This window comes from Hevea brasiliensis, chromosome 16 (genome assembly GCF_030052815.1).
Source record: "Hevea brasiliensis isolate MT/VB/25A 57/8 chromosome 16, ASM3005281v1, whole genome shotgun sequence".
NCBI classification, from domain to species: Eukaryota; Viridiplantae; Streptophyta; class Magnoliopsida; order Malpighiales; family Euphorbiaceae; genus Hevea; species Hevea brasiliensis.
In genome coordinates this window covers 53,656,270-53,681,056 of record NC_079508.1, presented here as the reverse complement: position 1 = coordinate 53,681,056, position 24,787 = coordinate 53,656,270, and the positions used below count along the sequence as shown (strand labels likewise).

At 35.5% G+C, this 24,787-nt stretch overlaps 1 protein-coding gene and 1 pseudogene across 2 annotated transcripts; one reads left to right on the top strand and one right to left on the bottom strand.

Moving 5' to 3' along the window:
- Window positions 1–3,175: 3,175 nt before the first annotated feature.
- On the top strand, window positions 3,176–5,527 carry LOC110634187 (zinc-finger homeodomain protein 2). Of its 2 annotated transcripts, none has more exons than XM_021783128.2 (2): window positions 3,176–4,283; window positions 4,618–5,527. In XM_021783128.2, the coding sequence occupies exons 1-2, from the start codon at window positions 3,512–3,514 to the stop codon at window positions 4,647–4,649; spliced, it is 804 nt and encodes a 267-aa protein (XP_021638820.2). In that variant the 5' UTR covers window positions 3,176–3,511; the 3' UTR covers window positions 4,650–5,527. The 2 variants fall into 2 exon arrangements, 1 of the variants encoding a protein (XP_021638820.2); XR_002490944.2 differs by having other exon boundaries at window positions 3,179–4,516.
- Window positions 5,528–8,562: 3,035 nt separating this feature from the next.
- LOC110634186 (GEM-like protein 1) lies at window positions 8,563–12,084 on the bottom strand (annotated as a pseudogene).
- Between the last annotated feature and the right edge of the window lie 12,703 nt (window positions 12,085–24,787).

Here is a 24,787-nt window from a genome sequence, read left to right as displayed (position 1 = left end):
ATGAGTTTGGGGGTGGATTAAAAAGGGACAATTGCAATGCAAAATTCAATGTTATTTATGTAGTCCCTAAAAGAGTTGCAAAAATTGTATGCTAGCATTAGTGATTTATTGAAAAGTTCTTCCTTCCATTTGATTATAAAAAAAAATAAAAAAAAAAATAAAAAAATAAAAAAATAATAATAATAAAAGAAAAGTGTATCTTGATTTTTTTTTAACAATTTAATTATTCTCATATTTTGCTTCCCTTTTGTCTTTTCTTTGTTAGCCACATTATTACCCCTTAGCCCCATTACAACCATTAAAAGTCCTTTTGATCTCTTGATTGTGTTTTGCTACATTAGTGGAGATTGGATTAGTTGGTTTGCCTATGAGATTGGCACATTATTCATCCATTTAAACTATTTCCATCATCATTTGAGACGCATTATTTTATGGATTGTTTTAGAGTCTATTTTAGCATGATTTCTCTATGTAATTGATTGGTTTGGGTTTGATGGAATGAATAATTAACCTAAGGCTAAGCGATGATAACTTTGGTGAGAATTGAATTCCTTATATCTTGAAGGTAGATATATGGTTTGTTGGTGGCTAGAGGTAAGTTTGAAAGCTTGAATGAGTGATTTTCATGAATTTAAGAAAAGGTACCCCAATAGCATATAATTATTTTTAATTTGCTTGAGGACAAGCAAAGATTTGAGTTTGGGGAAATTTAATAAACTCATTTTATATAAGTATTTTAGGGTAGTTTTGCATCCATTTTGCCTTTTTAGTTTAGTAATTTTATGCTTTTAATGCTTATTTTAGGTAATTTATTAATTTTAGTTTCATTATATTTGATTTTCAGAATTTTAATGTTTTTGATAAGTTTTAATAAGGTTTAAAGGCAAAAAGGTCCATATAGAAGAAATTTAAAGTGATTTGAAAGCTTAAAGTGGTGTGAAAAATGAAAAAAAATCACTTAAAGAAGAAGACCAGCCGAGACTTTCAAGGGCCTCACCATGCCCCGTGTTGAGGCTCATGTGAAGATAAGAGTTAGCCAGCAAAAATCCACATGAGGCATGTAAATTCACACTGGGTCGTGTAAACAGAGATTTTAGAGCAAAACACGCCAAAAGTTTCAGGGACTCCCACATGCCCCGTGTAGCTGGTCGTGCAAAATCTAAAGACAGCTCCTCTGAATTAATATGAGGCATGTTGAAAATAACTTGAATCGACATGAGGCATATGAGATAGCGCTGGCAGATTTGCTGACATGGAAAAACTTTCTCTTTTCATACCTTTTATACCTTTTGTCTTTATCCCTTTAGAGACTAGTTTTAGGGCAAACCTTGAGGGGATATATAAGCATCATATTCTCATTTTTACCATAAGGAGAAAGAGAAAAATCAAAAAGAGAAAGGAAAGAGGGAATCACGCCATTTTTGGAGGAAGAACACCTGCAGAGTGACGTTTTCCGGCTTCCATTTTCATATATTTGGATTTTCTTCTTCTGAGTTCTTTCATTTTTAGTTTTATTATCATGTTTTCTTGCTCTATTTCATATTTTCTACTTGTAAATACAAGCATGAGTGAGTAAATACTTAAGATTTCAGAGTTGGGTGTAATGATTTAAGTTTTATTTGTGGATTTGGACTGGTTTTAACCAGATTTTAGTATATATAAGCTTTGATTCTTATCTTGTGTGCTTATTTACATACCCATTGTTGGTACCATTTGAGTTTTATTCTTAATCTTAGATTGAATGACTGAGAGGTGAAAATCTATGATAGATAATCAAGATAATGAACTTAATCACCTAGTGTTAGAAATAAACTAGTGGGTTAAGAGGAATTTTAAGTTGATTAAAATGCTTAAAGGGTTTTGGATAATTAAACATTACATGAGAATGGGGTTTAGTTTCCTTTAAAATACTTTCTAGTTTGCTTGAAGAGAAATTAAAGGAAATCAGAATCAATTACCTTCAAACTTGTATTTTCCTTAATCTTAGATTTGCCTATCCAAATCCCAATGAAATTTACTTCATGAACCTCAACTCTGGAATCAATTTTTACCGTTAATTAATTAAATCTTTTATTACTTGCTGAAATTTTAGTAAATTAGTATAGTGCTTAGAATTTTAATTTGCTTAACTCATTATAATTTCCTTACTTTCCCAATTTGTTTTGCTACATCTCTTACTTTACTTTTGGAACACATTATCGATAGCCCAAATAATCATGACTTTTATAGTTTGGTACTCAAACAACAAATCTCTGTGGGACGATATCTTTTCTTTACTATTTGAACGACTCGTATGCTTGCGGAGTACGCAATCAGGCCAATGTTTGTTTCTTAAACATCAAGACAAGCTGCGACTTCTGTCCTCCAAGTCGTCAGCTTGGGGGGGGGGGGGAGAGGAGGGGAGGGGGGTGTTGTGGTTTGGATAACAACCTAATACTTCTTCATCTAATTTTGATTCATTATAAGTTTGACTTATTCTTTTGTATATTTGTCCGTTATTATTGTAATCTATTTATAATCTTATACAAGGACTGTAGTGTATATAATCTTGTAATCCTTCATTAGTAATAACAACAAGCAAATTACTATTCATCTTTGAGTCTTAAATCTTTACAATCAGATAGGATCACTGACTCAATGAATGAAACCATATAGCTTTGAAAGTTTTGATCGGAATTACAGATTAATGGTACGTAATGCAAAGAAATTAAACTGAATTATTATATTGAAAGACTAATACTCCTTGTTAATTAAACTTAACATTAATAATTTGAGAAATTGTGATTTGAATGATCATACGAGGAGAATTTTGGGTTGTTGTGGATTTTTTGATGTAGGCAAGGGGCAAAGATTATATTGTCCCATGTTCCCAAACACCACCTTTCCCTTTCAAACTTGCGTCACTTTTCTTGACACTGCCTGCACGCTACCTCTCTGCCATCTTCCTTAGCATATGTTTGGGTGAATTTCTACTCTTGCTTTTACTTTTACTGCACTATCAGTCAGCACAAATAGAAAAAGATGCAGACAACAGTGCACGCCACAATCACCCAATTCCTTAATTACAGTTCTAGGATTTCTTTTTTTTAAAAAAAAAAAAAACAAATTGAAGGTATAGTTTTATTTTTTACCAGTAAATTTTCTTTTAAAGGGTGAAGAAAGAGAAAATGGAAAGTTTATGAAAGGCTTTCGAGTAAAGACGCCTCTTTTGTGGAGGCCGGGGATTGATGACCACACTCTTCATAACCTCTTATCTTCTCTCATGAGCTCATTTTTTTTTATTATTTTCTTCAAATTTTCTCTTTTTTTTTTTCTTTTTCATATTAATCACATATAAATACAAGCTTTATCACGGTTTCTACTTGGTTATAGTGGTGGATCTGCTAAAAGAACCGGCCATGTAGATCTTCCCTATCAACAAAAAGGAGGGAGAGAGTGTGAGAGAGAGAATAAGACAAAGAGAGAAGAAGGGACAGGGGGAGGGAGACGAAGAGGAGGAGAAAGAGAAAAAATGGATTTTGATGATCACGAAGACCAAGAAGAAGACATGGGCTTGGCGGTGCCTGCAGGTTTTGACACGATTAGCAACTCATCTCGGCCAAAAATGGGCCCAGCCGGTGGAGAAGGTGCGTTGACGACTGCAGCAACCGCGGCAACAACAAACATGAGGAAATCCGGAAGCTCGGTTAGATATAGAGAGTGCTTGAAAAACCACGCGGTGAACATCGGTGGACATGCGGTGGATGGGTGCGGGGAATTCATGGCGGCAGGCGAAGAGGGTTCCTTGGATGCACTCAAATGCGCTGCGTGTAACTGCCACCGAAATTTCCACCGCAAGGAGATTGATGGAGGTGAAGGAATATATCATCACCAGCAGCATCATCCCCAATTCTCTCCTTTCTATCGTGCTCCGCCACCTGCTGGATACCTACACTTTACGCCGCCCCCACAGCATAGGCGTTTAGCTCTACCGGCAGCATCTGGAGGGGGAGCCGGAGGTGCTATTATTGGTAGTGGGTACAGCAGGGAGGAAGAGGATGTGTCTAATCCAAGTAGTAGTGGTGGGGGCGGCGGAGGTGGTGGTGCTGCTAGTGGAAGTTCAAAGAAGAGGTTTAGGACTAAGTTTACGCAGGAGCAGAAGGACAAGATGTTGGATTTCTCAGAGAGGCTTGGATGGAGTATCCAAAAGCACGATGAGGCAGCGGTGGAGCAGTTTTGTGCAGAGAATGGAGTGAAAAGGCATGTGCTCAAGGTTTGGATGCACAATAACAAGCATACTCTTGGTAAGAAGACCTAATTCTTTGTAAACTGAGGGAAAAAAGAGAGAGAGAGAGAGAAAACAACAATATGAACCAAACCATTTGCAGCAATCACACCGACACTAAGCTGCATAGTGCCAAGTGTCAAGGAGATAACGAGGAAGGAAGCTAGAGAGCATATGACCTAGCAGCGATCAGTGCAATTGATATATTTTCTGAGGAAAATGGGAAAGTTGAAAGTCTGTGATGTCAAATTGGTAGGGGGTAGTAACATAGACTAGGGTTCTTTTAACTGTTTTTCTCTCTTCTTTTTTAGTGTTTTTTTGGCTTTCCAATTTAGTTTTGTTTCTGAATGTAGGATGGATGGTGATGAAGATGAGGACCCTGTAATTTCTTGAATACGTTGTTGCTGATGGGCCATTTGTTCCTGAAATCAGCATCTCCTAATTCAAGTTTCTTTCTTGTTAATTTAAGCCTCTCTCATAGAGAAAAACCTAGTTTAGTTAAATTCTACTTTGGAAAAAAAAAAAAAATGAGCCCTGCAAGAGTCTGCAACAACTCCCACCTGGCTTGTATATTATTCATTTGAAGTCAATTGTCCTTAGAAGCAAGAAAGCCAATAGCAAAACTGAAGTTGTGAGATGATGAAAACATCATCAGGATCGAGAGAGAATTGAATCCCTAGTTTGAATCAAACGTGTATAACATGCAACGCTGCATTTTTTTCGTGTCTCCTCACAACTGTCAACTTCTCCTTCTTTCTCTCCATCTCACCGCTCCTTTTCCTTTTCGCATTAATATCTCTCAACATCCGTTTACAATTAAGAGTGGGTTCTACACACTTCTCTTCCAAGTGAATAAAGCTCAAAACCACCGAAAAGGGGATGCCGACAAATGTTTGCTTAAGAAAGAGGCGGACCTGTGGATCGCATGCACTCTCCTTATCAATACATTTCTCCTCAACCTCGTCCTCCATTATAAATTCTTCTTCATCTTCTCTCTCATTTTTTTTTAATCTATTATTTGGGGTCGTCGTCTTCATCGTCTTCTTCTTCTCCTTGCTGCTCCTTTGATATGTTTAATTAGAAAGAAATAATATTTGCGACTTCCTATGGCTGTGACTTATGTACTAGTAGTGGTCAAGCAAAAAACAAAGTTTCTGAAGTGGTTATTAACGTAGCAATACTAGTGTAGCACAGACTTTGCCAGTTTCGTTGCAGTCTTGCAGATTTTACAGACCTTGTGATTGTCATTTACTCATGGCACATGTAAGCAATGCTCAAAACTTCCTCTTTATCTGGCTTTTCTTTTTCTTTTCCTTTTTCTTTTTCATATATCTTGGACTTTGCCATATTACACGATCATCTTTCATCATTTCTTTAAAACAAATTCCTTAGTTTTTGCGAGTTACATATGTATTATAAATCATTTTGCAGTCAATTAATTAAAGCTTAATTTTTCTTTTATTTTTTCCTCATTGAGGAAAGAAATAAAAATATACGACTGCCAGGGAAGGGATGAGTGATGAGATGAGGGTGGTGGTAACTGGGTATCTAGTGGAAAGTGGAAAGAAAGCCAAAGCCAAAGGCTAAGCACATCACAAAGTTGTAGACAATAGCAGATGTTGGAGAAAGGCGAGTAATGAATAGAGAGGCAACTACCAAGGACCATTTGAAGCTGTCGGAAAAATTATCTCAACTTCGGTCTCATGTTGTGTTGTTGGTTTGCTTTTTGTTCTGTTCCGTTGAGAGACATGTGGGCTCTGCTCCAATTTTTCTTTTTTTTAAAAAAAAAAAAATCGGAACAATAATAAATGGATGACTGACATTACAGCTAATCTGAGTAATGTTTTGATGCTTGTCTCTTGTAACAGCAGTAGAAGAAACCCCAAAGCTTCTTTCTTTATATAGAATATCATCATCTTACCCTCTGAAACTCATTAAACTCGTCTTGTCCCATTGCTAACGCTAACAACAAGCATCAACAGCTGCTGCTCATCTACCTATCCAAAAACACCGCTCCATTAATTATTCAAACCAACATTGTTTAATTTGATGGAAACCAACTCTCTAGATCAGGGTTTAATTTCTTGTTTCAAATTAACCTCGGATCTTGTCAAGTTGAGAGGTGTAGTCTGTCCATCAGACTAAGCTTGTGGGTGCTGGTTTAATTTAATCAGATACATACAAGAAATAACATATTATCTGTGGAATATGTGAATGCAAAAAGGCTATTTAAGTTTAACCCATCAATTTTATACTACCTTAAATTGTTATTATAGTATGAATATGGTGTTAAGAGTGCAGCTTTTTTTCAAAATTGGTGTCTAGAGCTAGCTACTGGTTTCGGTTCTTAATTAAGACCTACCTTATTATGGTCAGAGAAACCCTTTCTTCAAAGTCTTCAAACTATGTGTAAATGGAGATGGGAATAAGAGGAATTATTCAGTGCACATTGTGCATATGTACCTCTCTTTAAATATATGAATTTTACCTCTCTAAAATTAAGAGAGCTCTATGCAATAATTAGACTGGAAATAGACTAAAATTTGTCTATTTGTTGATCCATAAATGCACTCGTGAAAATTCAAGCATATTGAAGTGGTAGAATATATATATATATATATCTTGTAATCTTGAGTACCAAAAAAGAATTTAACAACAGTAGACTGTCCTATAGATATAATGAAGGTCTATAGATAATGCATCTAGTCAAATCCAAACTACATTTCTCTTGTACCTGAAGATATAACTGGTGAAAATAGCGAGTGGTTTAGAGATTTTATTAGAATAGTTAGGGTCAAAGAAAGAAAATTATTGTCCTCATCATGCATAGGTATGGGAATTAATTAATTATAATCAAACTATCAAATATTTTTTCTTTTGTAGTTTTTCTTATTTTTTGTAGTGTTTTATATAATTATTTCCAAAACTTGGAAGACCATTGTTGTTAACCAACAAAATTATATGCAACTACAGAAAAGGTGAAGACCACAAGAGCATCACAGATGGATGCATATAGAGAAGTAGTAGGTGACTTCTTCCTCAGCCTCGGTGCTCTTGACTTCCATTATCATAGCTTTTTTTTTATTATTATTTCTGTTTCTTTGCATATCTTACGTATTTCTGAAACAAAACGTGAATTCTTTCCCCCTTTCTCTCTCTCTCTCTCTCTCTCGCATGATGATTGATCATATTAAGAAGGGAATTATTGGATGTGATGGAGAAGAGAGAGAGAGAGATAGAAAGCAATAAAAGCCGATACACACTTTTACGGATGTAGAATAGTGGTTGAAAGAGAAGGGAATTGCCATTCCTGCAAACTTAAGCCTACTTGTGGATGCTAATAATCAAAAGCTGTATTGGAATCACTTCTTTCTATATATGGACTGACATGTTAAGATGCCACCTTTCATGACTTACATGCACCATCTCTTGCTTTAAAAAAACCCAAGTTTCCTTTTCCTTTGTCGAATATCTAATCAAATCCATATAATACATTTATAATTTCAAATCAAAAGTTGAATATTATAATTTGCAAAATTATATCTAATATTTAATATATTTGAAATATTTTCTTTTACATTAAATTTGGCTTTATAATGTTGTTTCATTCCCACATTTACTATGGATTGTACTAATCCTTAAAAAAAATGTTAATAATAATATATTTATATGGAGAGAATTTTGCTTCGGGACACATCTCATGCTGGACTTATTTTGTTTTTACTCTAAGTTTTAAGCTTTTTGTACAATGGTGCAACTGCAACAGAATCTTAGTAACTACCCAATAAACCAAGACCATCTCATTAGAATTCTATAATAATTAATTGGCCTTTTCTTCCTCAAAAATTTTCACCAAATTGAAGAACAAAATTACAAGTAGAATGGAAAATTAGGTTAGGTTCAGGGGATGGCCCATGAAATTGATGAATTCTTAAGTTAGATATGCAATTAATGGAGTTATGTTCCCTCTTTTCAGTTTGCCAGTTGGAATGCAGACAGACAAAGCTGTCCTCCTAACCATTTCCTTCAGACTGGGTCGATCTACCGATTCCAACAAATCTTTGGGCCTCCTGTCCATGTTTCAGCTTCTAACTTACCCAACCTTTCTGCCTCCTGGGCCTACACAAATATTGTCATCCACCCTGCCTTTGGAGGTCACTTAATTTCCTTCAAATTTGTCCATTTCTTACAATTGGGGTTGCAATTTTAGTCTTTAATTATTTAAAACTCTTACAATTAAAATATTTTAAATTTAATTAATAAATGGATACGAAGAAGAAGAAGAAGAAAGAGGAGAATTATCTGAACCAGAAACAAATTAATTTAATTATAAGAAGGAAAGATATGATATTACAACTGCTATCTCTTATAAATTAACCTCTAATTATGACAACATAAGCATGTAACGTAAACCACAATCAATGAGTTTGAATCGCAAATGAATACCACCCATGTATTATTTTGGAGAGGATACTAGCTTTTGTCTACACCAACTTGCAGCATCAGACGCTTGATTTTGATAGGACTGGAAATTTGGCCCCAACACATCACAAACGGCGGTGCTCCAATGCTCCTCGAAGATTTTTCACAGCACTGTCATAGTGTACAAAGCCCATGAACCAAAATTCATGGTTGTCGACTGAGATAATCTGGATACATTTTTCTCCTGGTTTGGCTTTGCTTGTTGATGGATTGACAGCCTTCAGCTGGTGTAATGGAAGAATAACCTACGCACATCAAAGGCATGATCCCCAGAAACCAATAATAAGCAGCATGATAGATGAAATAAAGTAAAAAAGAGAGACTTCATTCCAAGAGAAGATCTCATGAGAACCAAAACCAGGCATGCATGCTTTCTTTGCTTACTTCAAAGCTAGCTAGGGAGGAAATATCAGCTACTAAAGCTGGTTAGTCTCATCCTATAAGAGTTTCATACTCATGAAAGTCATTTATAATGTCACTCTATTAATCATGGAATTTGTGCAAGATCAATCAAGCCCTTCTCAATCGCCCAAGGGAGAAAATGGAAGTCTACACTCTACAAGGAAGAGCCAAGCAGAGCACAGATTCCATTACATCTTATCCATACCACCAAAATTATCTGTTGGGACAGGGACTTCATTTGTATCCTGATGGATGATTGTTTGCAACAGAAAATTTCTAAATTTTTCAATAGGGAGGTATGATTCATTAAGAAAACTATCTCAGCGTCTTAAGCTGACGTAACATAGGAAATATCACACCAATGAATATGGTCTGTTATACTAAATATATCCCTCAGATCATGCAGTATTGCCCTCTCAAGGTCACCTACGGTGGTTATCATCAACAAGGGACTTCAACTGAGTTCACTTCATGTCATGATGACGAAGGCTCCTCCCTGTCTAAGTTCACCACTTTAAAATCCATTGCGAAACCAATAATATCTCAGGCAGATATCTCTTTGGGGTGGTACACAGTTACCTAACTTAAAGTAGAACAATACTATTGGTGCTATAAGGATTTTGTGCATTTGTTATGGTTCAATCTCAACATGATTGTAACATTATCAATTTTGAAAGATGTAGCTTGAGTACTAGACACACTGAACAAAATTTAAATGTCATGCCATCCACTAATGATCTTGTAACAACATAATCCAAGATATTGTGAACTGGAAGGGCTCAACTTAATTAGATGCATCAACGATAAAATGCTTAATGCTATATTACAATAGGTGAAGAATTTTTTATATTTGGAAGCAGGATTTTCATGCATACATGTTTCAGCATCAAATTTCTGAAGAAAATAAAGTGTTCATTAGAACAAGGACCGTAACCATATGTATATTAGAAAAAGGACCATAACCACTTCGGTTATTGGGAATTAAAAAAAAAATCACAATAATAACCCAGAAGATCACCATAATCCACTGTGATCCCAAATAGAAAAATATGTGAACGGGATGCAACAAACTCCATGCCATCATCAGATTTTGTGTAGCTGGCTCCTAGAAATTACAAATGGTGTGAATATGTTTAAAAATATTGAGAAAGCATGATGTGCATACCTTGTAATAGCTCCATTGAGTTTCCTCACCAACTTGATAAGACAAAGGATTGTCACTACAAAATGAAAGTTTTGCAGTTGATAAATATAAAACTCCCATGACTGGACCAGCATATGTTGATAGGTAGCATGCATATGTCTTCTGAAGTTGTTCCTCAGGAACAGTATCGAAAGTTTGTCGAAAGATTTTCTCATAACCTCCTTCTGCAAGAACTTTTGTTTGTTGAGCAATTCTTCCCACAGCTGCATCAGCAAAACTAGGGCCTGTTTTCACTGATCAGAAGAAGAAAAGGCTTATTAAGTTTGTGTACAAAAAAGAAAAAAGCCTCACTAAGAATATACTAAGCATGAAAATATTAAACGATTGGGTTTGGAAGATTAATGCATCAGCTGAAACTACCTTCAAAATGGTTTAAAAAAGAAACTACTACCTTTAACAGCCATGAACTCAATGAACAGCAAACATAGATAATGTAGGACTAATTGGTGACAACTGAATTTGGATGATAAATCTAGAGACAGAAGCTATAACTTTGATAGCGAAAACAAAGTGCACTGGTTTTACAGCACCTGCCACCTAGCTGTAAAAGAAGCAAATCAAGCAACTTTCCTAACAAAGCAACCACTGACAGTACTGGGCTCGGAACTAAAATCCAAAATTCGAGAAAATTGCATCCGCTTAACACAAGTTATATATGTTCCAGCGCAAGAACTAGTGCCAAATAAGGTCAATTTCAGTAACCAGCTTTGCAGAATAGCAATTTGCAACATGATAAGTGAGGAAAGCATTTTAGATAAGTCAACCTTAGACATCCATAACCATAACGAACAGTCTATCCCATGCAGAAGCAAGTATTGTATTGAAGCCAGAAAATCAAAGATTGAATCTTTGCTTTTGCAATTCACTAAGTAAAAACATTTAACAAAACTTAACACCCGCTGATATTGAATACCAGCAATACATTTAGCTCAAAACTGACAAATTAAATAAAATAAAACGTGGAGATGCTCACAGTGTTGCCACATGTTGCCAGCAAGATCCTCGGCCTTCTTGGTCGCCACCGCTGCCTTCTTCCCCCATTTACCCAGCACATCCTTCACTGTTTCCATCTTATCTGCTCAAATTGAACCCACAAATTTATTAAAAAGAAAAGAAAAGCACCTACTTCGCTCAATGCAATTCCAGTCAAACATATGTGTATAGCCAACGAAGCTTACTCTTGGAGGAGGATGGACTAACAGAATCCGGATAAACGTAGGGATTAGACTCAGCGGGCATGGTAGTGGCAGCAGCTCCAGCGCTCGGGGCAGGGCCTTCAGTTGGAGCTGGAGCAGGGTGGAATTGGGACTGGGACTGGGACCCATAGATACGTAGCCCAATTATCAGGAGGAGCAACATCGTTAGGATCGAGCTTTGGGTAAGGAGCATAGTCCGAGGTATGAGGGTTCTGCTTGTCTTGGGATTTTGCTTTAGTTTCGTGGGTATGATCAACATGCTGCTGATTCTGATTCTGATTCTGATTCTGATCCATGATTTTCTTAATTTGATTGGATGATCAGAGAAAGAGAATAGCTTTTTGAGCTCTAGAGAGTATCGAATGAAGGGTGGACTTTTTGCTGCTCTTGTTTGGAGTTGAACATGGATTAGTACGTTAATGGCGATGGATGCCTACCAGCTTTTAGAAGATGGATTCGGACAGAATTTCGTTGGTGTCAAAACGGTCAAATTCATTTTCTGGAATTTTTTATTGAGGATCTCAGCCTCCAATTACGTGTTCTCCATCAACACGCTGATCATTAAAGCCCACATAGAAGCCCAAACATTTCAGCTTCTGCTTTTGAATTCCATTTCTCTCCACCACAATTGAACAACGTTTCATGGGCCTGAATTGGTGAGATTGCTCATGGGAAAAGAGAGATTTTGTTAGGTGAATCTGCAACTCAAACTCATAACTACTAAATGAATCATGCATCTTTGGTCACTGGACAAATCAAACTAGATAAGAGTTGTTAATTTCTATTATATAATTCATTAATTATAAATAATATATATATATATATATATATATGTTTATTATTGCCAATAAGTTGCCTTTATCATAAGGATTATGAAAGAAGAAAATGATCTTAATTGTATAGTCTATCGCACTCCACAATTCATTGGGCTTCTTTATTAAAAAAAAAAAAAAAAGATTAAAATTGGTGCTATCTAATGATTTAGGGGTTAAAATTATAATAAAGAAGGCCCTTTTTAGAATCCACAATGCGTCCAAAGAAAAATGATAAAGGCTACCAATCTAAGGCAATAAACCTGTCTAAAGCTCCGGAGTCCCAGGGAGCAACAGCCACTCCACAAGGCAAGCTGCCAAATTTTGGACGGTGGCCAGAAACCGAGTTACAGTAAAATTCTGTATTATTAACTCTAATGCTAATTTTCCATCAATGATTATTCAATTGAATATGATTTCTCTGTCACATTTCCAATAAGGGTTTGCTGATTGCACTTACCACTTATTGTCTATACAATTTTAAAATCCATGAGCTAAGTTTCTTCCAAAAAAATTTCCCCATTTCAGGAAACTTTTGAGTCTTTGAAAACTATTTATTGCTATCCCATTTGTCTGAGCAAAGTGCTTTTCTAGAATTCTGCTTTCTGTTAACTTTTATGCCCTTGGGCTTTTGTTCTGAAAAATGTTCTTGCTATCTTGGTGGAAATCAGAGCATAAAAAGAGAAGGCTCTTTTATTGGAATCAAAAGAAAACCTTCAATGATATATTTGTTTAACAAACATCACTTGGAAATGGAAAGGCAACCTCACATGCCCTCTCTGATTTATAATTTCTGTCTGCAATCTACTGTCGTGGTTCTTCTCCTGAACCATTCAAAATCATTTTAACACAATTTGGAAGGTCCAAATTAGGAAATTTCATCAATAATTTTTAAGATGATTGGTTCCTGGAGATTCATTTTTCCTTTGATTTTCAATCCTGAATCAGGGACCATTCCTATCTTAAGCTTAACAACAAAAAGAACAAATCTCTTCCAATTATTGTTATTCTATTTTCATCTCTGAAACAAATCTAAAATGGATTGCAAGTTGCATAAAGCATGGAAAATATGCATGTTTTGTTTTAAATGCTTTATAACTACACATGAAAGCAGAAGATATATATGGTGCTTTCATTTCTTTGTTCTTTTAATGAATGATTCTTTAACAATGAATATCATATGTACTACATGAAACAAAAGATTAATTCCCAATGCTGGGGGAAAAAATCCAATGGAATCAAATATGGTTAAAAGTAAAAAATTAATTATTGATCTCTTATCTATTAGATTAAGAAGGTGTTTGACTTTACTTATAAAAATTATCTTATAAGCTAATACAAGTTTATAAATATTTAAAAAATTTTAAGCAATTATATACTTTATTAAAGTACTTATAAGTAATTGATAAATAATTAAGACATTTAGTATAAACTAATTTATAAGCACATTTATCGTTAAATTACTAAAAATGATATTAAATAGATATGCAATAAACTTTAAAAATTAGTTGAAAATAATATAATAAAAAACTTATCAAATTAACTTATAAATATCAAAATTAAAAATTAACCCTCTAAACCTTTTTTTTTTACCTATAAATTCAATTTATATGTCTAAAAAATTTATTTTTAAAATTTATAAATTAATTTGACCAACGTAAATTATCCGTTTAACTTAATTGAAGTTAGAAGCAAGCATCAAATACTAGCTTATTATTATTGAATTTTTACAATAGAAAGTCATCTTGTAACTTAAAATTGAACGCTAGGGAATTGGAAAAAAAAATATATGCATTAATTAAATAAAATTTACAACTTTATTTAAAAAGAATAAAAGAAAGATTTGCCCAGCCTTCTTATCATGAATCTGGTGATCAATAATTGAAATATGATAATTTTACTGTTATTTATCACATGGAGAGTCCTAATAGTTTACATAAACAAAACTTGATTACAGCATTGAAATTAAGAGATTCAAATAATATTAGGGTCCCACATGGAATAGAATTTTTACCAAGCATTTCGTCAAACTATAAAATAAAAATTAATTTCTTTAATCAGTCATATATTTTTTCAAAGGAATAATAAATAATTATGCAGCAGTGTTAGTGAGAGTTAAAAGGTGATTAGACATGCCACAACAAAGAGCTCTAAGACCTTTGATCTTAGAAAGCCTCCAAAGATTTCCTTATCACTTGATATATATATGATTCCTTTACTGGCACCAACCAAACACACAAACATTAATTAATTTGGCTGCTAAAAACATGGGATTTCTCTTTCTCATACAATTATAAACATGATTAATTAATTAATTAATTATTTCTCATTTAAAGAAGTTAATGATTTAATTAAATATATAAAGTTTATTGTTTTAAAAATTTTAAAATATTATAAAATAAAATCATTTTCTTAAACTATAATTGATTTGATATATTTGTGGCTTAAACTTATCATCTTTTATAGAGAATCTTATCTTTAAAAATATGTATTATTTTATTATATATATATATATATATATTGTTTTCTTTTTATTTTATTTTTTGTCAACAAGTAATTCATTTACCCAACAAATTATTTCCCCATTTTTTAGCTTTTAATTAGCGATATATGATTATTTAAATCTGTAATCACTGAAACATATCAAAATATAGGCTTTACCCAATCACCAAAAGAGTGGGAAATTTTTTTTGCATAATAATAATAAACCAATTAGCAATAAAAATCTTACCAAGATTTTGTAAAAAAAGTGACATTTACAATAACAAGCGAAAAACTAAAGGGTTTTTTTGGTTAAAAAAATAAGTTTTTATTAAATAAAGACAAATATAAATTTGAACTATAAAATCACATATTAATATAATTTTACATAAAAAAATTTAAAATAAATTACTTATATAAAATAAATAGCGAATATTTTAATTTAAATGACATGGTTGTATTGATAAAACATTTCAATTATCTAATTGCAAAATACATTTCATTTTATAGCAATTTATCACCGTTTAAATTTAATATATTTTTACAAGATTAATTTAAAAATTATTAAATTTTGATATTTTCTTAAAGAGAAAGTCTACACTTTTTATCATTTCACTTGTATATAAATGAAAATGTATCGTGTGTAATAATTCTATGACGTAGAAATAAGGAAGAAAACAATAAATTCTTAAAAGAAATACTAAATCTTATAATGAATGAGTCAATAAATCCAAAAAAAAAAAAAACTCAATATATATAGACAATAATTAATCTAAAAACTAACAATAAATATGCTTCAAAAGGGTGTAAAAGTTCAGCGTCTATCAATAATAATTGATCTAAGAACAAACAACAAATATGTTTCAAAAAGGTGGAGATATTAAAATTATTGAAAAAAATATAAAAATAAAAAAAATGAAGAAAAAAAGAAAAAGAATAACTACAAGTGAAAATAGTTACTGATAATCATTCTAGAGAGTTCACAAGAGTAAAAAAAAAAGAAAGAAAAAAGAGAAGTTAAAAATTTAGAGAGATGCTAGGAAAGAGAAGAGACAACTAAAATTTGATCAACCCCTCGTTCTTATTGAAATAAAATGGGCATAGAAAAATAATGGTTGGAATAAAATTTTTTATTTGGATAAAAGAGAAAATTATAAAAAGGATGAAAATAAGATTTATTTTTCCATACCATTCTCTCTATTTCAAAGAAAAAATAAAAAAAAAAACTTAAAAGAAAATTTTACTATTAAATTGAAAATTCCTTATGAATTTCATTTAAAAATGTCACGACCCAACCTATGGGCCGGACCGGCACTAGGACCTGGGTCAGCCTAAAGCCCCCGAGGCCCGTAGTAAGCCTAACTGTTCATTAACCCAACTCTAAGGCCCATTTGGGCCCAATATCAAGAAAACAAACGGACAGAGTCCGGCCATAAAATGGACTTTCCAACGGGGAGTTTTCGACTCACCCGACCTGTAAACATAATAAATACTCAATTGGGGAGCCCAGCTCACCCTCCACATACTCATATCCTCATAAAAATAAATGGGAGCTCAGCTCCCTCATCCAATCCATCAAACATGCATAAAATTTTACAGGTCCACATGACAATTTATATTACAGACCCGAATCATTTAAATATTTCTAACACATGCGGAAATTCTAGGAGTAAATAAAATTACACAAATATTGATAAACAACCTGCGAAGGAGAAAAGCAGGTTAACCAAAATAAAATCCTCCTGTAACCTGAAAAAAATATTGAACAGGAGTGAGCGTTCGACTCAGAGAGTAAAATATCAATTTTAACCATAATCTCTATAACTATCTAAAACTAATACACCCTGTAGAGTGAAATGCAACATCAGCAATAAATTCACATCATAGCATCAAAAAGGTAATTTGGAGCACTCACGCACCCTGTAGCATCAATCATAACATATGGGAGTGATCCCTATCTGACTCTCTTAAATCCAACCTGGTGCCAACGAAGAACTCAAGCCGGACTTTCGCTTAATAAACCAAATCGAGGGTCCCAGCGAAGAACTCAAGCCGTGACTACCCCTCAAAGGATCGGGTCGTGAAGAACTCAAGCGTGACTACAGTCCTATCCATAGTCCATACCACATCACACGCACGCCAACGCACGCTTCGCTCCAAATTACCACAACAACATCATGGCACTTTAACAGTTATCAATGCATCATAAATCGTGCCTAGAGTTTAATTACATAAATATATGCATATAAGTGATGCATGGGCAGGCTGAACATATAATAATATCGAAATTACAATTAAAATTAATGTTTTACTCACAGACTTGACGGTGGTCACTGAGGCGGCTGGGCGGAGGAAGAAAGGCATCGACTCACCTGACAATTATATTACAATTATTTAATACAAATGACCCAATACAAATCAAGAAAAGACCCAATACGTCCTAAGTCATGCGAAAATCCCAGTGAGTCTCCCTATACCTAGGACCTACCCAACTGCAAAAGGGCTCAAAACACACTTCTATATCCACAATCCATATATCCACAACTCAATCACATCACACAGCCCCTCCACAGGCCCATCAAATCAATCATTCATCACAATATGTAAAATTTCAATTTAGTCCTTATAATTGATCATTTTTGTAAAAACTGCTCAAATAAGCTCTAAAAATTATAAAACTCTGCCCCGCGGTCCTTAGAAATATTACTAAGCTATTGCAAAAAGAATCGTAATTTTTTAAGCTACCACGAATATTTTATGGATTTTTAATCCTATTTAAGCACTAGAAAATTACGAAAAAGCAAGGTTCGGGTTTACCTTTGCCGATTCCGACTTCGGGAACGCGCTCGGGATGCCTGACAATGGTGGGGTAGCCAAAACCTTGATCCAATTCGGAGACTTTTCCGGTAGCTGGTCTGTCTGGCCGGAAATTCACAGATCCGGACAACTGTCGAATTTCCGCGAATTGAGGATACCTACACGTAGCCCAATAATAATATATAAAAAAATTAGGGGTGTTACATTCTTCCCCCCTTAAAAAAATTCGTCCTTGAATTTTACACAAGACAGAATAAAGTACATGATTACACATTGAATAGATAAGGGTACTTGCTATGCATGTCCCGTTCTGACTCCCAGGTGCACTCTTCCACTGACTGGCTCCTCCACAAAACCTTAACCATAGGGATCTGTTTTGATCTTAGCTGTCTCACTTGGTAGTCCACTATGGCTCTGAGTTGCTCCTCAAATGTCAAGTTCTCCTTTAGTTCTATTACATCCGACTGTAGTACATGAGAAGGATCGGGAATGTATTTCCTGAGCATAGAGATGTGAAACACGGGATGAACGTGAGAAAGGTTGGGTGGTAGCTCCAACCGGTAGGCAACTGCTCCAACGCTATCAGTAACCTCAAAAGATCCAATATACCGAGGTGCCAACTTGCCCTTCTTTCCAAATCTCATGACTCCCTTCATTGGAGAAATCTTCAGGAATACATAGTCGCCCACTGCAAACTCCACATCCCTCCGTCTGGGGTTTGCATAACTCTTACGCCTCTTGAAAATTTGTTTTGATCGTTCCACGATTAAAGGAACTATCTCTGAAGTGTACTGCACTAGGTCTACATCATGCACCTTCGCTTCCCCCATTTCCGTCCAACACAGAGGAGACCTATACTTTCTTCCATATAGTGCCTCATAGGGTGGCATCCCTATACTGGAGTGATAACTGTTGTTGTAGGCAAACTCCACCAAAGCTAGCTGCTCATCCCATTGACCTCCAAAATCCAAAACACTCATGCGAAGCATGTCTTCCAGTGCTTGGATTGTCCTTTCGGACTGTTCGTTTGTCTAAGGGTGGAAAGCCGTACTGAAGTTCAACTGTGTGCCAAGTGCCTCCTGCAACTTTCTCCAAAACCGAGAAGTGAACTGGGGCCCTCTGTCAGATATTATGGAAGCCGAAACTCCATGCAATCTGACTATTTCTCGAATGTAGAGCCGGGCGTACTGTGCCACAGAATATGTAGTCTTCACAGGCAAGAAGTGAGCTGATTTGGTTAGGCGGTCTACAATTACCCATATCGAATCATATCCTCGCGTGGTACGAGGCAACCCAGTCACAAAATCCATAGAAATCATTTCCCACTTTCATTCTGGGATAGGGAGCTCTTGCAGCTTCCCTGACGGTCTCTGGTGTTCAAACTTCACCTTCTGACAAGTCAAGCACTTGGACACAAAGTCTGCTATGCCTCTCTTCATGCCATTCCACCAATAGCTATCTCTCACATCATGGTACATCTTGGTGGAACCTGGGTGGACATTGTACAGTGTATAGTGTGCCTCTCGCATGATTTCATTCCTGAGGTTGTCCACATTGGGCACACATATCCTAGAACCTTGCACTAGGGCGCCATCATTGGCAAATCCAAACTCACCACCTTCACCTTGCTGTACTCTTTCTATGATCTTCATTAATTGTTGGTCTCTGCATTGGGAAACTCTAACTCTATCTCGCAAGTCTGGCCTCACTGAAAAATGAGCCAACAAGACCCCCTCATCTGAAATATCTAGGATTAAACCTTGATCCATCAACTCATGTACTTTCTGAATCAACGGTCTCTTCTCTGCTGAAATGTGCGCTAAACTGCCAGAAGATTTTCTGCTTAAAGCATCTGCTACTACATTGGCCTTCCCAGGGTGGTACTGGATGGTGCAATCATAGTCTTCCAGACCTCTGTCTCAAGTTTAAATCCCTCTGTTGGAAGATGTACTTCAAACTCTTATAGTCGGTGTATATCTCGCACACTTCACCATACAGGTAGTGTCTCCAGATTTTTAGTGCAAAGACTACAGCCGCCATTTCCAAATCATGGGTGGAATAGTTCTGCTCATGCCTCTTCAGCTGCCTTAAAGCATAAGCCACTACTTTTCCATTCCGCATCAAAACACATCCTAGGCCAACTCTGAAGGCGTCACAGTACACGGTGTATCCTTCACCGCTCATAGGTAGTGTTAACACAGGGGCAGTGGTTAGACACTCCTTATCCTCATCATTATAACTGACTCTATCGAGCTCTCTTCCTGTCCTTTGCATCTTATCCACTTCCCTTTTCCTATTTTTGGTATTGTTGGTATCTTTTCAACTTGCTGTACTTATTCCTTAATTTTAGTCCTATCTCATCCTTACACCTTTTCCTTCAAAGATGTCTATCCCATCATCAACTTTAACTTTCTTTTTATTTCTTAGTCTTATCTTGATTACTAGTTTCATTACTTCGAGAATTCTAACCCTATGATTTACTCCTACCAGCACATTCTTCACCTTATGTAACACTTATAATTACCCATAGAGAATTTTTTTTTGTACCCCCTTTTTTCCAACTTAACTATCAGAACATTATCATTCCCTACCAGCCTTAGTAGGAAATTGCTTATCCTGGATGAATATGAGCCCCATAAACTATAAGTTCCATCTGAACTAACACGGCTGTAGGAAATATGTGTCATGCCTTAATTCCAAACAAGATACTTCACGTGTTCATTCTCCTTAATATAATCATATATACTGCCCATAGCTTTCTAAACTTCAACCTCAAATTACCCATCAGCAACAATTTCATCTATTGAAACTCATCCATAAATAGTACTTCATCTAGCTCATAGTTTAAAACAGTCGCAAGCCTTAGTAGCTAACTCAATTTAACTCCTGTCATTACTCTGTTCGTCCTTTCATACTTAACACTAGGTATGCACTTACTGTCATTCTCATATCAGGAAATTGTATATGAATTGGTGCCTATCAAAATCTCAAATAACTAGGTCTCCTTGCCTCAGTCTCTGCTCCTTATATAACGCTCTGGAATCAAAAACACGAGCTAAACTTGAAAAGAAAGAAAATATCCTCTTATATTCAACTACACCCGATTGTTATATTATAACGTTTAACCTATGTTTCTTAGTTTTTCTCTTCAAATTTCATCATCTCCTAGCACAATTATGCTCTACCTATAAGGTATCATCTGCATGAACCCTTTACCGTACCATTTTCCTTCTTGACATAATATTTTATAATTTATTAACTTTACTTATACTCGACCTATGATTCATATCTATCATCGTTTTTATTGTGCCCTTAACTTTTGTTGATTCCTGAAAGATTTCTCTCGCTAATAGATTCTTCAAACACTAATTCCACCATTATCTATGGTCATTAATTTGATCCTTAAACTTTCTAGTGATTTATTACCATCCATACTTGTCACTTTTTATTCTACCCCTACTGTTGCTCTGTCGTTATTGCGTCACTGCAAAGTGATTCTGTTGATCACACTAAAAATGTTTGCTTGACATTCATAACGAACCTCTAACTACCTTCTCACTATCTCAAAAGTCTAACCTAAAACCTATGTGTCATTATCTATCATTCTTTTCCTCTCATCATACCTATTTGATCCCTTAGACTGACTTTTATTTAACTTACTGCTTACTAACTTCTCTTTCTCTACCTATTTAGGTGGTCCGCAATACCATCGCACACCTTCTAACATTTACTCATTATTATTGTATTTCATACCTCCATCACTTTTCCCACTAATGTGGTCCCATTTTGGGTTTTCCATCCTTGTCATTCTCCTTGCCAGGAATAACACTTAGCCTATCCTATATCTTAACTTTGTTCCTTTTATTATGCGCTCTTTAGGTTGTCCTTTCATTTATTTCCTTTGTCTTACTCAAAATAGAACTTGACTATTTTATCCCTGGTTCCATTCTTCTTCCTAACATAATAGCTGTACTTGCTAACTATATCTTTCAGAGTTTCTATCGCGTTATCATATGTCTGTGCTACTCAGATTTGGTCCTTTGACCACTCTAGCTAGTACTTCCACAGCATTTAGATTATATTGCATCTGCAATCAATTGTCCAAACTTTCATTCTGCACTTTCTTTATCCATTGGCCTTCTGTGATTTATCTTCGCTAATTTATTACTCTTAACACTATTATAATTAGATTATACTATTGTTTTGAATAATTTGAAATTAGAAAGGAACTCAGCAAATTACAGGCATACTTTTATTGTATGATCTCTATTCTTATCCTTTAGCTTACATAATACCCTTACCACCTCGAACCGATTACGTAGTAATTTTGTTTATTTGTTATTATTATTATTATCCATGTTTACTCAATTAGCCAAAACTTAAGGTTCCGGGCACCCAAACCCGTCATCCAATTCAAAGGATTTACATCCATCGTGATCTGATTATATATGATTCCTATAATAGAACTTGCATCCTCCGCAGGATACCTGAGCCAACTTTTCTCTACCACACTCTACAGTCCCATCTGGGGCACTATTTTGTTGGTCACCATTATTAGTAATAACTTTCGATCCCTTCTGAAAAGATAGGACTATACCCTAACTTGCTGCAACAAAGATACTACATTTACCACCTTGCCCAAAACCATGTCAAATTAATGACTCTCCTATCATATTATAGCTCTGTGAATCATCAATTCATAGTTCTGACTTTCCCTAGGTAGTAGGGTTGTACTTTATTCCATACTGATACACACAAGGTATACTATTCTCACTCTATAAGTGTCACCTTTACTTTGCAACTAATCCAAACCTGCAGTCTGATGGCAATTCTTATTGTAACTCTAGCTCATGCTAGGGTAACTGAGTCACTGACTCTAGTTATCACCCAACTGTGACCTTTCAATATTCTAACTCTAGACTCTTAACTAGGAGTTCCCAACTCCTCTGCAAATATAGAACTCTGTTATGGTATTACTATACCAAAACAGAGATTGCCTGCAAACATCCTCATCATAAGCACTCTGAGGAAGTACGCGACTCTACACAATAATCTCATGTCGGTACTATAATCTGCGACTTACAGAGCGGACATCGAGAACATTGTATAGTTACTACGATACGTCTGATGGACTAGGTCTCCTAATTTCTTATCTCTCCGAATCTTCTATTATCACAAACTTATTATGATGGGTCATCTACGATGTTGCCAAGAGTGGTATCCTCATCCTTATCTAGGGCAACTGTACTTTTAAGACTCACTTTTATGTACTCGTGCCTTACACGAAATGGGCACACCATTTAAACCCATACTGACAAAAATATAACATTTCTTGGAGTACGTATCCTCATGATAGACCTCACATGTCTACTAACTCTATTTCACATTTCTGTGTACTCCACGAAAATCAAGACACTAACTGAGGTAATCTTATATTTCCCAAGGTATAACGTAGAATCTAGAAACAAAGAATTACAGGAAAAGACGAAACAGAATCCTATACTCCGCATGTGACTCCTAGTAGACTCTTTTCAACACTTAGATAATTTTTCCTTATGAATCTGGAGCCTAAGCTCTGATACCACATTTGTCACGACCCAACCTATGGGCTGGACCGGCACTAGGACCTGGGCCAGCCTAAAGCCCCCGAGGCCCGTAGTAAGCCTAACTGTTCATTAACCCAACTCTAAGGCCCATTTGGGCCCAATATCAAGAAAACAAACGGACAGAGTCCGGCCATAAAATGGACTTTCCAACGGGGAGTTTTCGACTCACCCGACCTGTAAACATAATAAATACTCAATTGGGGAGCCCAGCTCACCCTCCACATACTCATATCCTCATAAAAATAAATGGGAGCTCAGCTCCCTCATCCAATCCATCAAACATGCATATAATTTTACAGGTCCACATGACAATTTATATTACAGACCCGAATCATTTAAATATTTCTAACACATGCGGAAATTCTAGGAGTAAATAAAATTACACAAATATTGATAAACAACCTGCGAAGGAGAAAAGCAGGTTAACCAAAATAAAATCCTCCTGTAACCTGAAAAAAATATTGAACAGGAGTGAGCGTTCGACTCAGAGAGTAAAATATCAATTTTAACCATAATCTCTATAACTATCTAAAACTAATGCACCCTGTAGAGTGAAATGCAACATCAGCAATAAATTCATATCATAGCATCAAAAAGGTAATTTGGAGCACTCACGCACCCTGTAGCATCAATCATAACATATGGGAGCTGATCCCTATCTGACTCTCTTAAATCCAACTTTGGTGCAGTGAAGAACTCAAGCGGACTTTCGCTTAATAAACCAAATCGAGGGTCCCAGTGAAGAACTCAAGCGTGACTACCCCTCGAAGGATCGGGTCCAATGAAGAACTCAAGCCGTGACTACCCGTCCTATCCATAGTCCACACCACATCACACGCACGCCAACGCACGCACACTGCTCCAAATTACCACAACAACATCATGGCACTTTAACAGTTATCAATGCATCATAAATCGTGCCTAGAGTTTAACTACATAAATATATGCATATAAGTGATGCATGGGCAGGCTGAACATATAATAATATCGAAATTACAATTAAAATTAATGTTTTACTCACAGACTTGACGGTGGTCACTGAGGCGGCTGGGCGGAGGAAGAAGGCTGTCCCGGCTCACCTGACAATTATATTACAATTATTTAATACAAATGACCCAATACAAATCAAGAAAAGACCCAATACGTTCTAAGTCGTGCCGAAAATCTGGCAGAGTCTCCCCTATACCTAGGACCTACCCAACCTGCAAAATGGCTCAAAACACACTTCTATATCCACAATCCATATATCCACAACTCAATCACATCACACAGCCCCTCCTGGGCCCATCAAATCAATCATTTATCACAATATGTAAAATTTCAATTTAGTCCTTATAATTGATTATTTTTGCAAAAACTGCTCAAATAAGCTCTAAAAATTATAAAACTCTGCCCCGCGGTCCTTAGAAATATTACTAAGCTATTGCAAAAAGAATCGTAATTTTCTAATCTACCACGAATATTTTATGGATTTTTAATCCTATTTAAGCACTAGAAAATTACGAAAAAGCAAGGTTCGGGTT